We start from the raw sequence: 13706 nt of genomic DNA, 5'->3' as shown, positions 1-13706 counted from the left end.
CCGCACATCTCCGCCCATCTCCGCTGTTCTCCGTCCATCTCTGCTCTTCTCCGCCAATCTCCGCCCATCTCCGCGTCAGTGGAAACTCGGCCTAAGTCCCATGCAACATTGTCTGGTAACATTGGTATTTAGTAACATTGTCCTCAACACCACATCAAGCATAAGTGTTACAGTACGTTCCGAGTGGTGACAGGAACCTTTAAAGATAATGATAAAGATTTGCGCTCGAACCTAATTACTTTAAGATTTTATTTATTTATTTATTTATAACACACTTATACACTATCATTACAGGTGATCCCTAATGCGATAGTCAAGAACATAACTAGTACAGTACAATATCTACATCCTATAACTAATAATAAACAATGATACCTTTATGAATGCACTCAGAGTACAGAGAAACATGTCCACTTCATTATTAATCACGTTAATAGTTCTGAGAGCCCGAGTCAAAGATAGATCGTAATCAGCATTAAATGTGTATTTGTGATTTTTTAACATTAAATGGCTGAGGTCATTAGTGACGTAGTAGCACGGAGTGATAGCGAGTAATTAGATAGAGATAATAAAAAGTTTAAATCAGAATAGAAGGGTTGGTCTCAGATAGTTTAGCTAGCAATATGAATAAGACTTCGTAACGAATCTTATTAAGGGGGATGATTCAGACCATGATTCTGAGTTAATAACAAGTGGAATTACGGAAGTACGGAACCCGCAAATCCTTACACGTGTTACGCGCGCGATAAAATAACGGAGTAATGCCTACCTGGGTATACAAGTTACAAGCAGATTAAATTGGCCGTCACGATTAGTGGAAAACTAGCCGGTTGTTTTCATGAGGAAACACCAATTTCAGAATTAGATGGTCAAACTGTTTATTAAGTTTAGAAGCTAAGCGATGGAACCTGGCAGATCACCTGGTAGCAATAAAGCTGGAATAGCTCACAAAGTATATTTGATTTGATAGAAGTGAGAGGAGTCACACAACAATGCATAAGTCATCAAACGATTCTTCTATCGTGTGAGGTGGATTACCAACCTCATCAACCCTGGTGTCAGGGTTGCTATGGAGCCGCCAAAGATGTCCTAATATATAATGTCCTAACCATACTAGGTCGCAGTGATTTTTGTGATATGTCCCCACCGGGATTCGAACGCGGGACCTCCGGATCGTGAGACCAACGCTCAACCACTGGAACACGGAGGCTGTTAAACGATTGAGAAATGACCATGCTATAAGTGCATTGTTCTACTTCAGTTCAAATGCTTCCCAGGAGTGGGTATGTGCGTTAGCTTCCTGGCAATATTGCATGCATTAGTGCAAACACAAGTATGATTTATCATCATACCAGATGTCTTCAAAATCGGTCCCAGGGTTCCATTAGCTAACGGTACGGCAGTACACGCCTTGGCGACAGGGAATAACTGACCAGAGCAGGCACCAAAGCTCATACAGAGTTGAGCAATGTCATTTAACAATGAAAAGTATTTGTAACTCGCAGACTCTCCTAGTGTAATCCCATTTTCTCAGGGTTCGTTTACTTATCTACCCAGAAGATAGGTCCTTTACAGAAGCGACTGTCTGTCTCACCTTCATACCCGCGAAGAAAAACCAGCTCAATACGGGTTATGTCATATTCCTCCGAATCGTATTTCTCGGGAAGATGGATTTGCTCGCGATGTTTTTCCTGGTGAATCTAATTTCGAAAATTATTGGTTTATATAAATATAAAGATATGCCTTGTAAATCTAACCTTCTGATAAGATTCCTGATTTGTGAAAGAAGTGTAATGTGCCCGACAAAAATGTTTTGAGAATAAATGTGTGAGAGAAATTGTGGATCCTTCGGGGCCTCCCGAGAATGGGGGCCCCGTGTGCCCTTATGATGAAGACGGCATTGCTTATTTGTACTTTCTACTTCCTTTTAGTATAGAACTAACGTGAGTCATCATGTGACTGGACATTAGCGTCATGTGTGCTGAACTAGTTATCGAAACTGGATGTGTTTTATTTGATCTAGAATAAAGCAGCAATTGACGTCCCATTGACGTACCTTCAGGTTCTAATCATTTCGCGTTGTGTCGTGATGAATAAATCATTATCGTAACGGCCTCCGTGGTCCAGTGGTTGAGCGTTGGGCTCACGATCCGGAGGACCCGGGTTCGAATCCCAGTAGGGACATATCACAAAAATCTTTTGTGATCCCTAGTTTGGTTAAGACATTACAGGCTGATCACCTGATTGTCCGAAAGTAAGATGATCCGTGCTTCGGAAGGCACGTTAATTCGTTGGTCCCGGTTACTACTTTCTGATGTATGTAGTTGTTACATGAGGCACGTCAGGGGTCTTTGGCGGCTCAATAATAACCCTGATACCAGGGTTGATGAGGCTGGTATTCCACCTCACAACCCACACGATAAGAAGAAGAATCATTATCTTATCATCATAGTAGGTACGTCAGTCATATAATATTCATATAATATTATTTTTATTTTACTAACTTAGATATAATATTCTATTACTAACAAAATATGGATAAATATCTGAAATAAATATTCATTCTTCCATTCATTCATATTTATTCATGTTCAATCTTCTTTCACTTGACTCGGCCTCAGCTGAACATTTTGGTATTTTATTTATTTATTTATTTAATGGATCACTTACAGCCATGCACATTATAACATTTAGTAAAGAAATAATTACAGTAAAACAGTACTAATGTCTCCATTGAGAATCGAACCGTCCAGATCGTGAGCCTAAATCTGTAACCACTAGACTAGTGGGGCTGTAGTGTAGTATATCTCGAACAACCTACTAGTGTAGTGTAGTTGTCCCAGCAGTGGGAGTGCCTATATACGTCCCACTGCTGGGCACAGGCCTCCCCTCAATCAACCGGAGGGGGTATGGAGCATACTCCACCACGCTGCTCCACTGCGGGTTGGTGGAGGTGTTTTTACGGCTAATAGCCGGGACCAACGGCTTAACGTGCCCTCCGAAGCACGGAATCATCTTACTTTTTCGGACAATCAGGTGATTCAAACCTGAAAAGTCCTTACCAAACAAAGGACAGTTTCACAAAGTGATTTCGACAATGTCCCCATCGGGAATCGAACCCGAACCTCCAGATCGTGAGCCTAACGCTCTAACCACTAGACCACGGAGGCTGTTGCACCTACCTACTAGTGTATTCGAGATAAACAGGTATAAACATGTTATCTTGATAGGTACGTATTGTAAACCCTAGATATTACGCAGTTCGAGTTTGTGTGCCTAACTATAGATAGATAGGTATGAAGTAGCGAATTGTACGCCACCGATCTATAAGTACCGCGGCATTTCCAGAAGGAGAAAGAAAATTCTAGATATGTATTAATTAATAATAACCCGATTTTTAGCGATTGATGAATGTGGAAGCAAGAGAAGTGTGTCAGGATCGAAGCAAATGGAATTCTATAGTCTCTGCTTACCCCGGTGGGAAATAGGCGTGAGTTTATGTATGTAATAATATGCTTTATTTTTATATAGTCTTCTTATCGTGTGGGTTTTGAGGTGGAATACCAACCTCATCAATCCTGGTGTTAGGGTTACTATCGAGCCGCCAAATGCCCCTGACATGACTCATAATAACGAATATTTACTTACATCAGTAAGTAGTAACCGGGACCAACGGCTGAACGTGCCTTCCGTCCGAAGCACGGATCATCTTACTTTCGGACAAACGGGTGATCAGCCTGTAATGTCCTAACCAAATCAGGGATCACAAAGTAATTTTTGTAATATTTCCCCACCGGGATTCGAATCCGGGACATCCGGATCGTGAGCATAAAGCTCAACCACTGGACCACGGATTGAGAGCTACAGAGCTAGAATTTACCAGGAAACCGGTCAATTTTATTTATAACAATACTACGTTATCAAGAATAACGTTAACTTTTCTATTTACTCATCTACAATAATAACTTTATAGACTCTACCATCAACGTCAATATAAAAATAGAGCAAGTTATTTATAGAATTATTATTGTACTTTCCAACCTGAAAAGTAATTTTCAATTAGTATTTCATCAGCCAAAATATACCGAACTCTATGTATGGCATAGCGCAATCATTTTCTAGGTAGTTACCTACCTGGATTATTAATATTATATTACTCGTCTATTTCGGTAGAGTTCGGAGAAAAAAAAATAGTATTTTAAAGTTTGACTATCGAAAACGTCATATCGAACCCCTAACCACAAATACCTTACATAAATGCATTTTACGTGTGAAAATGTATTGTTTATTTTCGTCACAGAACGTCAATGAACTTATTGATGTTTACAAGTTTATACACTTCTCATCAAAAAAATCGAAACACCTTGCAAGTTTACGTTTTGTCAGGATTATCAGAAAAATGTGTACATTTAGGAATAAATGTTAAATGTCGTTTAATAGTGAGTAATATGAGCTTATCAAATCTTAATGTTAATGTTCTAAATTTAAATGAATTTTTCATAGGTTTCGTATTTTGTTAAATGAGTCATTTTTATTCCGTATGGAGTATAAAGGAAATGGATAAAACAACACACGTAAATGAAAAAAAAAGCTAAAAAACGTTTATTTAATAACTTGTATTCCCTCCCCGAGCTCTAATTACTGCTTCCATACGGTTCTTCATCGATCGGATGAGAGTCACGATCACATGCTGTGGTATATTGTCCCATTCCTCTTGGATTGCATCTTGCAGCTGGCTAAGTGTTTCTGGGGCAGGATCTCTTGCTCGAATTCGTCTCTTTAATTCATCCCACAGATGTTCAATGGGATTCATGTCCGGGCTTCTTGCTGGCCATTCCATAATAGAGATATCGACTTCGTTAAGATAATCTCGTACGACGCCCGCGGTGTGAGCCCTAGCATTGTCGTGCATGAATATGAAGCCGTTGCCAATAAAATGTGCATAGGGCATCACATGAGGCTCGAGACACTCTTCGACGTACCGATGACAGTTTAGTGCAGGCAGACGTGGCCCAGACACGAAAGCAAGCTCTGTCTTACCGTCGGCGCTGATTCCTCCCCAAACCGTCCACGAACCGCCACCATAGCTGACCTTTTCTTCAATGCAGCATTGTGCATAGCGTTCTCCGTCTCTTCTGTAGACCTTGTTCCTTCCGCCGTTACCATACAGCATAATTTTACACTCATCAGAAAAGAGAACTTTGCTCCACTGTAGGTATGACCAATTTAGGTGCTCACGTGAAAAGTTAAGGCGCGCTCTTCGATGGTCTGCAGTTAATTTCGGCCCATTTGCTGGCTTATGCGGTACCAGTCCACGATCCTTCAACCTTCTTCTAATTGTAGAGTCACTTACAGCCACCCTTCGTACAACACGAAGCCGCTGCTGCAGTTGAAAAGCGTTAAGGCGTCGATTTCTTAAAGAAGTTGTTACAATAAATCGATCATCTCGCTCAGAAGTGACCCGATTCCTGCCAGATCCTGAACGGCGCGTGAACAAACCAGTCTCCCGATAACGTTTATAGACTCTATGAACAGATGACAGGCTTAGATGCAGTCTTGCAGCCACAACACGCTGACTAAGGCCAGAATCCAGCAATGCCACAACTTGGGCGGCTTCTGTGGGCGAAGTATCCATACGTTTTAGAAAAAAAACCTTTTTTCAGACGTCCCAAAGTCACAGTATTGAAATAAAAAACAAAAAGTTTAAGGATAGGCGCCAATTTTTAGTTTTTAAACGCTAAATGTACTCCAACCCTAAACACACATTTGTCTCAAAACAGTGATTCATTTCGTTTATAAGATAAACAAATGAAATTCTAATTTTGAATTTAGAATTTTCGCTTATTACTGTAATGGCCAAACTGCCAGCTATACATTTATGTATTTTTTTTCATCGTATGAATTCTTTTTTGTGTTAAATTCGGACAGAAACAATGAAAACGGGAGTGTTTCGATTTTTTTGATGAGAAGTGTAGTTCTACTAGATTAGTCTTTCTACCAGCCACTAGATGTTTCTGTACAGCGGCATCTATTGTCCAGTTGCAAAACTTTTTGCATCGCTAGTTGAGCATAACAAATTCTTTATTGTAGTTCGTGAATCCATTAACAGATGGCGCTATATAATTTGATAAAATAGTAACTATTTTACTAATTCATGATAACTTGTTGTCGTATTTTATGCAAACATGTAACTCAGACTATTATTATTATTAAAATTAGTTATGATAAGTATTATTAATAATAAAAATATAAATTATGGTTTGTTTATAACTACCGACAAGAGAGGGCAGCACGTAACTTGCTAGAAAACATGGAACGATATAGTTTTGCTACTCTCCAATAGATGGCGCGTTTATATTTTTGTAGAAGTTTCTTTTGGCAACTGGAATCTTCGGGATAATTCACACAGCTTCTCGTAGATAGATAGCGCCGGTGTCGGGGGTATATAAACCGCCGAGCGCGCGCATGACGCAACAGTTTGAAATTGACAGCGCAACAAAGCGAATAAAGTGAACGTCGCGAGTGAAAAGCAGTGAAAATTCAGCGAAAATGTCTCTGATGCCGTATTGGTTACGCCATTTGAGGAACAGCGCGTACCGAGACCCGCTCACGAGGTTGCTGGAAGACCCCTTCGCGGTGTTCGCGAGGGATCCCTTCTTCCGTGACCCAATGAAGTTCATGAAGCAAGTGACAGCGCCGCTGCAGAACGAGCTCCATGGCATCGAGGGCGTGTACTCTGACTCGGAGGTGAAGGTAGACGGGAAGAAGGTGGAAGTGCATCTGGACGTGCAGAACTTCAGCCCGGAGCAGATCCAAGTGAAGACTGTGGGGAACGAGATCATGGTCGAGGGGAAAAAAGAAATAAAGAAGGAAGACGGATGGACGAGGAGCCACTTCGAGAGGCGCTTCTTACTACCGGAAGGATTCCCTCCTGAGCGCGTGGAGTGTCACCTCGACAAGGGCAAGCTCAAGCTGATTGCCTTCAGGTCGGAGCCAGTGGAAGAGAGGGCCATCCCCATCCAAGATAAATCTTCAGAGAAGATATCTGATAAGTAGGCTGGTGTAGAATTAGACTGATTTAGGTTAGAATCTTTTTTCCTGTGATTTTTAATTTAATAATAAAAGTTTCGGTTTACTTTTCAGTGGTTGTTTTATTTACTTAAAGCACAAAAGCCACAAAATCAAAATTGAACTAAACGTAAAGAAACTAAACCTAATAGATACTAGTTTAACAAGTTGCTTATAATCATAATTACCTATTTGAATTCGTAAAGTTACAAACAATCATAATCTCAACGAAGCAATGCACTGATGCACATGCGGTAAACTTAACTGAACGCATTTTTCTCTTGCTGCCTCTCGTTGTCCTGAAATAAAACACATAAATTAATATAGGCTCAAGGCTGGGTATTACACCTCACAACTAGTGTTGCCGAACTATCGATAGTCCTTCTATCGATAGTTTTCATCTGAAAATAGCCATAGACAAATCGATAGTATCGATAGTTTGTTATTTTCAAACAACAATACTATCGATAGTATTGCTCTCAATCGATAGTATTGTCAGATTCTGAGCTATCGATAGTATCGATACTCGATAGTTTTGCTATCGCCATGCTATCGATAGACTATCAATTATTAATCGATAGTGGCCTATCGATCGGCAACACTACTCACAACCCACACGATACCAGACATAAAATAACAAATATATTTTTATAATATATTTTAATTTTTAAATTTGCTGTTAAGTTTTTTGACTATCTTAGACTGGCCTCTATTTCAAGATTAGCATTTTATAATTTATTTTTGACCCAGTCAAATACCCTGGTGAGGTTGTGTATGAGTTTTTATGTACTTAACTGAACTTACAAAGAACATGCAAGCAGCTATCAAGGCGGCTTTGTACCGCACTCCGAGGTCCCGCGGGTACTTTAAGTCGAACTCTGTCTTCTCTCCCTTTATCTCTCCTATCTGCACGTCGTTTTGACTGAAGATCTGCGAGTAGATAATTTAAATACCTAAAAAATCTATTTAGGGGTCACCACCATCACTAAACCAAAGATAAAATTTATCGAATCGATCGATAACAGGCCTGAGGGTGCCCAATTGGGCGCGAACCTAGGCTCAGGGCGTCGTCTGAGAGGGAAAATATTCGAAAGAATTAATCGACCCTAATGGGTCGATAGCGACAAGCGCTGATTGAGGGAAATCGTCGACCACGCCGGCGGGGTCTATCGGAGTTCTGAAGTGTTTGGTGTCGTAAGCTGATTGGCTGCTTGTTTACCAACGAAATCATGAGCGATCTACCAATTACATACTTCTTGAAACCTTAAACCCATGACGGAACAGAGATTGAAGAAGGTACAAGATGATGCGTGCAAAACTTGTTGATGACTTTGCGGAGTCTAGTCTACGTTAGGTACTTATATTTCTTGCCTTCTTCGATAGACTGGACTAATAGTTGCGATTGGCAACCCCGGAGATGTTAAGACTCGTAACGAAGAATACCAAATAATGGGTAACAGACAAACAAACACCCTTTGGCTTTTATATTAGTATGGATTTGTTTTTTTTTTACCTTTGATGGGTTTGCTCTTGACCCCAGACTTGCCCGAAGGCATTGACGAGGCATAAGATGGGGCGAGTTACCCCAGAAGATGCCTGTTCACTCTGGCTTTGAAAGCATGTACCCTGCCCACATATATTAGAAATTAATACCACCTCACCCTCACCTTATAATCAGGATCAGTAAAGCAGTTGGACAGCTTCTTAATCCTCAGCACATTCTGGTCGTTCTCGTCGATGATGAAGTAGGAAGAGCTGAGGTATCCCTTGGGCTTGAGAAGCAGCGCGGGCGCATCCCCCACCTCCACGAATACTTCAGGCAACGAGCACCAGTGGATGGGGCGGCGGATTACAAACACCTGTGTCATAGTAGTGTCTTCATTATTCTTTAAAAAACAATTAAACAGGTTTTCCGTCTATACTGCGCGTATTATACGATCTGTGACTGCGCTGAATTGGATAGACTATTGATTATACCTAGTATCTACCATAGAATAATACTAATACGTGTAAAACGGCAACTCTCCGCTCCCCACCAGCGGCTGAGCTAGGTTTACCTCACCACCTCTCGGTTTTTAGTCTTAAATGGTATCTATAAATTCCACTTGATATTTACTCAGAGGAGCGCGTTTAACGCTGCGCCATCGAGGAGCTCGGTGGTGCAGCGGTAAACGCGCTCGGTCTGCGATTGTTGAAGTTAAGCAACTTTCGCAAAGGCCGGTCATAGGATGGGTGACCACAAAAAAAAGTTTTCATCCCGAGCTCCTCCGTGCTTCGGATGGCACGTTAAGCCGTTGGTCCCGGCTGCACTAGCAGTCGTTAATAACTACAAATCCGCACTGGGCCCGCGTGATGGTTTAAGGCCCGATCTCCCATCCATCCATAGGGAAGGCCTGTGCCCGAAGTGGGGACGTTAATGGGCTGGTGACGACGATTTACTCAGAATCATGGTCTGGATCATCCTCATCCCTATCAGCATTCGTTACGACGTCACTAACATTGTATTTACGTCGTTTTGTCGATTGGTGCTAATACGAGTATGTGAACCCAAATACACACACACACACACACACACACACACACACACACACACACACACACAGAGAGAGAGAGAGAGAGACACACACATACACACACATGTATTATGTTTAATTTACCTAAGTTTTACTTTAAGACAATATAGTGTAAATCAAATTGTACTGGTTGCGTTGGAAGAGCCAGGCATTCCCATCACAAGTGTCATCTGACTAAGGGAAGCCCCTGTAACTTGTTTGTTATAGATTTACAGAAATAAAACCCTTTTTATTTTTTATTTTTTTAAATAAGTCATGTACTGTCAAAATACGAACAAAATCACGTGACACGCATGTTAGGGAAAAAATCCAACTTATCGATTTCGACAAAATTTGTTGAATCGATCGATAATTTTATCACGTCGCGTATTCTTAAACCAAAAAAATAAAAACTAATAATTAAATAGTCTTTTATTTTAAATGAGTCTGATACTTACTAGTCTAATAAATAAATAATAAAAAAAATTGGCTGGATAATATTAAGAAATGGACTGAAAATGGGGACGCAGCCGCGCTCTCCAGACTGGCTCAGGATAGGGAAGAGTGCGGTGGTGGTCACCGACGCCCGATAGGGTATGGCAGTTTTAGAAGAAGAGACTAGTCTACTAGTCTGATAATAGTAATAATAGTCTTTTTAAATAACAACAAATGTGTCTGTTTTTTAAATGTAAATGGCCTAAACTGTGCAATGCGCTTCAGCCTTCTTTTTTCTCATTTAAGCTATCTTTGCTGTAGTTAATTTTGCATGACGTTGTCACCTATAATTAGGGTAACAATTACCTACTCTTGTTTATAAGTAACTTGTAATGTATTTATTGTTGTTAACTCTGTTGGTGACCATAAATAAATAGATACTAACCTCTTCCTGCTGCATGTCCTTTACACGCATCTTCCGGAAACCCTTGCCGATGAAAGCGACGCCTACTTGCGGGGTAGACATGGAGTAGTGCGCGCTGCAGCAAGAGAACTGGCGCTTCACCTCCATATATGAGGAGTCTTGAATGATCCTTAAGCCTGTAATAAATGCCTTTATTCATCCCATGACAGCCTCCGTGGTCTAGTGGTTAGAGCGTTAGGCTCACGATCTGGAGGTCCGGGTTCGATTCCCGATGGGGACATTGTCGAAATCACTTTGTGAGACTGTCCTTTGTTTGGTAAGGACTTTTCAGGCTTGAATCACCTGATTGTCCGAAAAAGTAACATGATTCCGTGCTTCGGAGGGCACGTTAAGTCGTTGGTCCCGGCTATTAGCCGTAAAAACACCTCCACCAACCCGCATTGGAGAGATAATTTTAATAAACATGATCACCAAAATTGGTGTGTCGTTCCCGAAAATGTTCCCAAAGTGACAATATTCCCGTTGTAAAAACTCTTTAATAGTAAGGATACCGGCTTATTTTAAATTTGCTTTTATTAAATTACCTTTTGACATAAAGAAATTAGTAATTAGTATTTGTATGCATTTACTTATTTATTTAGGTATATATATATATATATATTGTATTTAGTGTGTATATTTATAAACCAATATAGAAAGTATATACCTAATATGTTTATAATATATTTATGAAATATATATTATATAATATATAATTTATTTAAATGTGGTTTGTAGGTTTAGGTTAATATTTTGTTTTATATTAGTATAAGTAATTAAGTAATTTCTAAATATTTTGTACGCGTATGTATGTCTATCTATATAATATTATACGTTGAAAGTCTTGTCACGTAGGTCAGCTGGAAGAAATCTCTTTGTTTAGAGATAAGCTTGCCTGTACTATCTGTTTTCTTTGTATGTTTCTTGTGTCTGATTTATTGTGTACAAACAAATAAATAAATAAGAAACTGTCGACCAATGAATTTCAGAAAGTATTGTATAAATGGATTTCAGCTAGAAATTATTCTTATTAGAATATGAATTATGTTCTCGGGGTCCGGAAGTATTGTTTACACAAGCCTTAAGAGAAACAGTGTTTCATCTTTAATAAACAGATTTCCTGCTGAAAAGTGAGACGGGTCAGTGGATCATTTCTCACCGCTACAAAGACCAAATACAGGAGAAACCAAACAAAGAAACAGCTAAATGTCCATGATGACAGATTGCTGTTTTGAGCAGGATACATAAAAGAGAGAAAAAAAAGGAACATGAATATAACCATATTTTTTTTAGATGTAAGTAACTATTAAGACAAAAAAATAGTTTTAAATACATAGTCTGGTCTCTTCGCGCCACTTCTCTTCATATTCCATTATCATGCCTGCGCCTATTCCTATGTATGTAGTCGTTACATGACTCATGTCAGGGGCCTTTAGCTCAATAATAACCCTGACACCAGGGTTGATGAGGTTAGTATTCCACTTCACAACCCACACGATAAGAAGAGATATCTACATATGCAAAACTGTGGGCGTCTTTTTAGATTTTTGTAATAATCAGAGATCGGACTGGCGGTCTACTGTCAAACGGGATCAGAAAACTTTGAACAGGTCTGTCTTGAAGATCTTGACGACAAACGCCAGATCTGGAAAACTCGACCCCAGCTTTCCTACCACTACACTTATAACTCAAGTGGGACCCTCTATTGTGCTTCTTGCAACAGGACTTCCAAAACCAAATTTGGTTTTTTTTTTTATCTAACGGTCGCGCCCATGCAAGAGCTCACTAACACTAGCTGAGGGTGTCGCCGTCGACGGATGCGTCCGGGATCATCATCATCAAAATTTCTATTTAAAATTCTCGATTAAGTAAATTAAATTCACCTTTTTTGGGGTTTTTACAACAAAATACCAGATAATATTTTAAATTTGTCAGAAAATAAATTTTAACTTTATGTAAAAAAGCTTATTAGGGTGAATATCAAAATGTGTCAAGTTTGGTGGCGAACTGTCATATAATTAAAAAAAATCCTTTTTCATGTCGGAACCGAGGATCCTTTTAGATCTTTTTCACGTCGGAACCCAATTTTTCACGAAAAAATAATATGAAATTACGCCACCAAACTTGAAATTTTGAGATTCACCCATTATAAGGTTAATGACTACCTAAATGATAAAAATGTCTGGTATTGAATGTGTTCCTCTAGTTATTAAATAACTTGTAATGTATACCCTCATTGGTTTGTAAAAGATGTGTTGCTGTTGCAGTTTCTTGTCATTTCTTTTCCTCAGCCATAACACATTGCGAAATGACGTACTTAAATTCAAAAATGTTACATTGACCTTCAAAAAGTTTATCCATGATAATTACGTTCGTACGTTAATTCTGATTTCATCATCATCAGATTTTTGTAGAAGAAACGAAAGAAGTTTTCTATCTATCCATCATCTACGTAAAGGAAAAAAAAACTCTTTAAGTACTTACCCAAAGATAGATTCTGCATCTTTATGTGTTTCTTTTTTACAAATCCTGTAGGTTAGGATATCTCAATGTTACACCCAGGCTGGCACTGCAATGTATACTGGCATATTGATTGGCTAAATACTAAAACTTTGATAAACCAAGGAAAACCAGCAGGATAAAGCTTACTTAAGTAAGTACTATTGTTTTTTGAAACGCTCTGGCGGTTATTTATAGTTTCTGATAAGCAGTGAAACACAATGGGATAAATGCCGATGCGGCGCGGCGGGGAACGATGGATTTTTTTATGTGAACAATGGCCCCGATTCCTGCAGACACCGCCTAATTTTATTTTAAGTTATATCCGTCATTTTCATATCCGTCGAAAAGGAAAGGGACGGATGATTCACAGCTCTTAATTTTAGGAAGAATGAGTAAATGAATGAATAACCCGGGCGAATCAAAAGGTACCTCGCTGGTATGCAATCCGTTTGACGTGCTGTCTACTTAACTGTGACGGGTTATTGACGGATGTAAAATTTTTAGACGGTTGGTTTAGATTTGTGCTTAAAATTGACGTGTGTTCTATTAATTTTATGCTTGTCGATTACCCGTCCCTTTCCTTTTCGGTGGATAAGAAAATGACAGATATAACTTAAAATAAAATTAGATGGTATTTACAGGAATTAGCACTATTATTAAAAAACCGCTCCATACCCTCCTCCCCC

At 39.4% G+C, this 13706-nt stretch overlaps 3 protein-coding genes across 5 annotated transcripts in view; 2 read left to right on the top strand and 1 right to left on the bottom strand.

Moving 5' to 3' along the window:
- The window catches only part of LOC126373964 (phospholipid scramblase 3-like), a 188156-nt gene that overhangs the window by 93340 nt on the left and 81110 nt on the right, over positions 1–13706 (top strand). The window lies entirely within an intron of this gene.
- On the top strand, positions 6489–7142 carry LOC126374089 (alpha-crystallin B chain-like). The gene has a single exon (XM_050020567.1). It carries the CDS (start codon positions 6550–6552, stop codon positions 7054–7056), a length of 507 nt encoding a protein of 168 aa, XP_049876524.1. The 5' UTR covers positions 6489–6549; the 3' UTR covers positions 7057–7142.
- On the bottom strand, positions 7138–13094 carry LOC126374072 (uncharacterized). The gene is made up of 5 exons (XM_050020543.1): positions 13003–13094; positions 10501–10655; positions 8736–8927; positions 7873–7998; positions 7138–7367 (listed from the first exon to the last, which is right to left on the bottom strand). The coding sequence occupies exons 1-5, from the start codon at positions 13019–13021 to the stop codon at positions 7329–7331; spliced, it is 531 nt and encodes a 176-aa protein (XP_049876500.1). The 5' UTR covers positions 13022–13094; the 3' UTR covers positions 7138–7328.

This window comes from Pectinophora gossypiella, chromosome 2 (genome assembly GCF_024362695.1).
Source record: "Pectinophora gossypiella chromosome 2, ilPecGoss1.1, whole genome shotgun sequence".
Classification (NCBI taxonomy): Eukaryota; Metazoa; Arthropoda; class Insecta; order Lepidoptera; family Gelechiidae; genus Pectinophora; species Pectinophora gossypiella.
The sequence above is the reverse complement of the archived record's forward strand: the minus strand, read 5'-3'. Positions and strand labels throughout refer to the sequence as shown.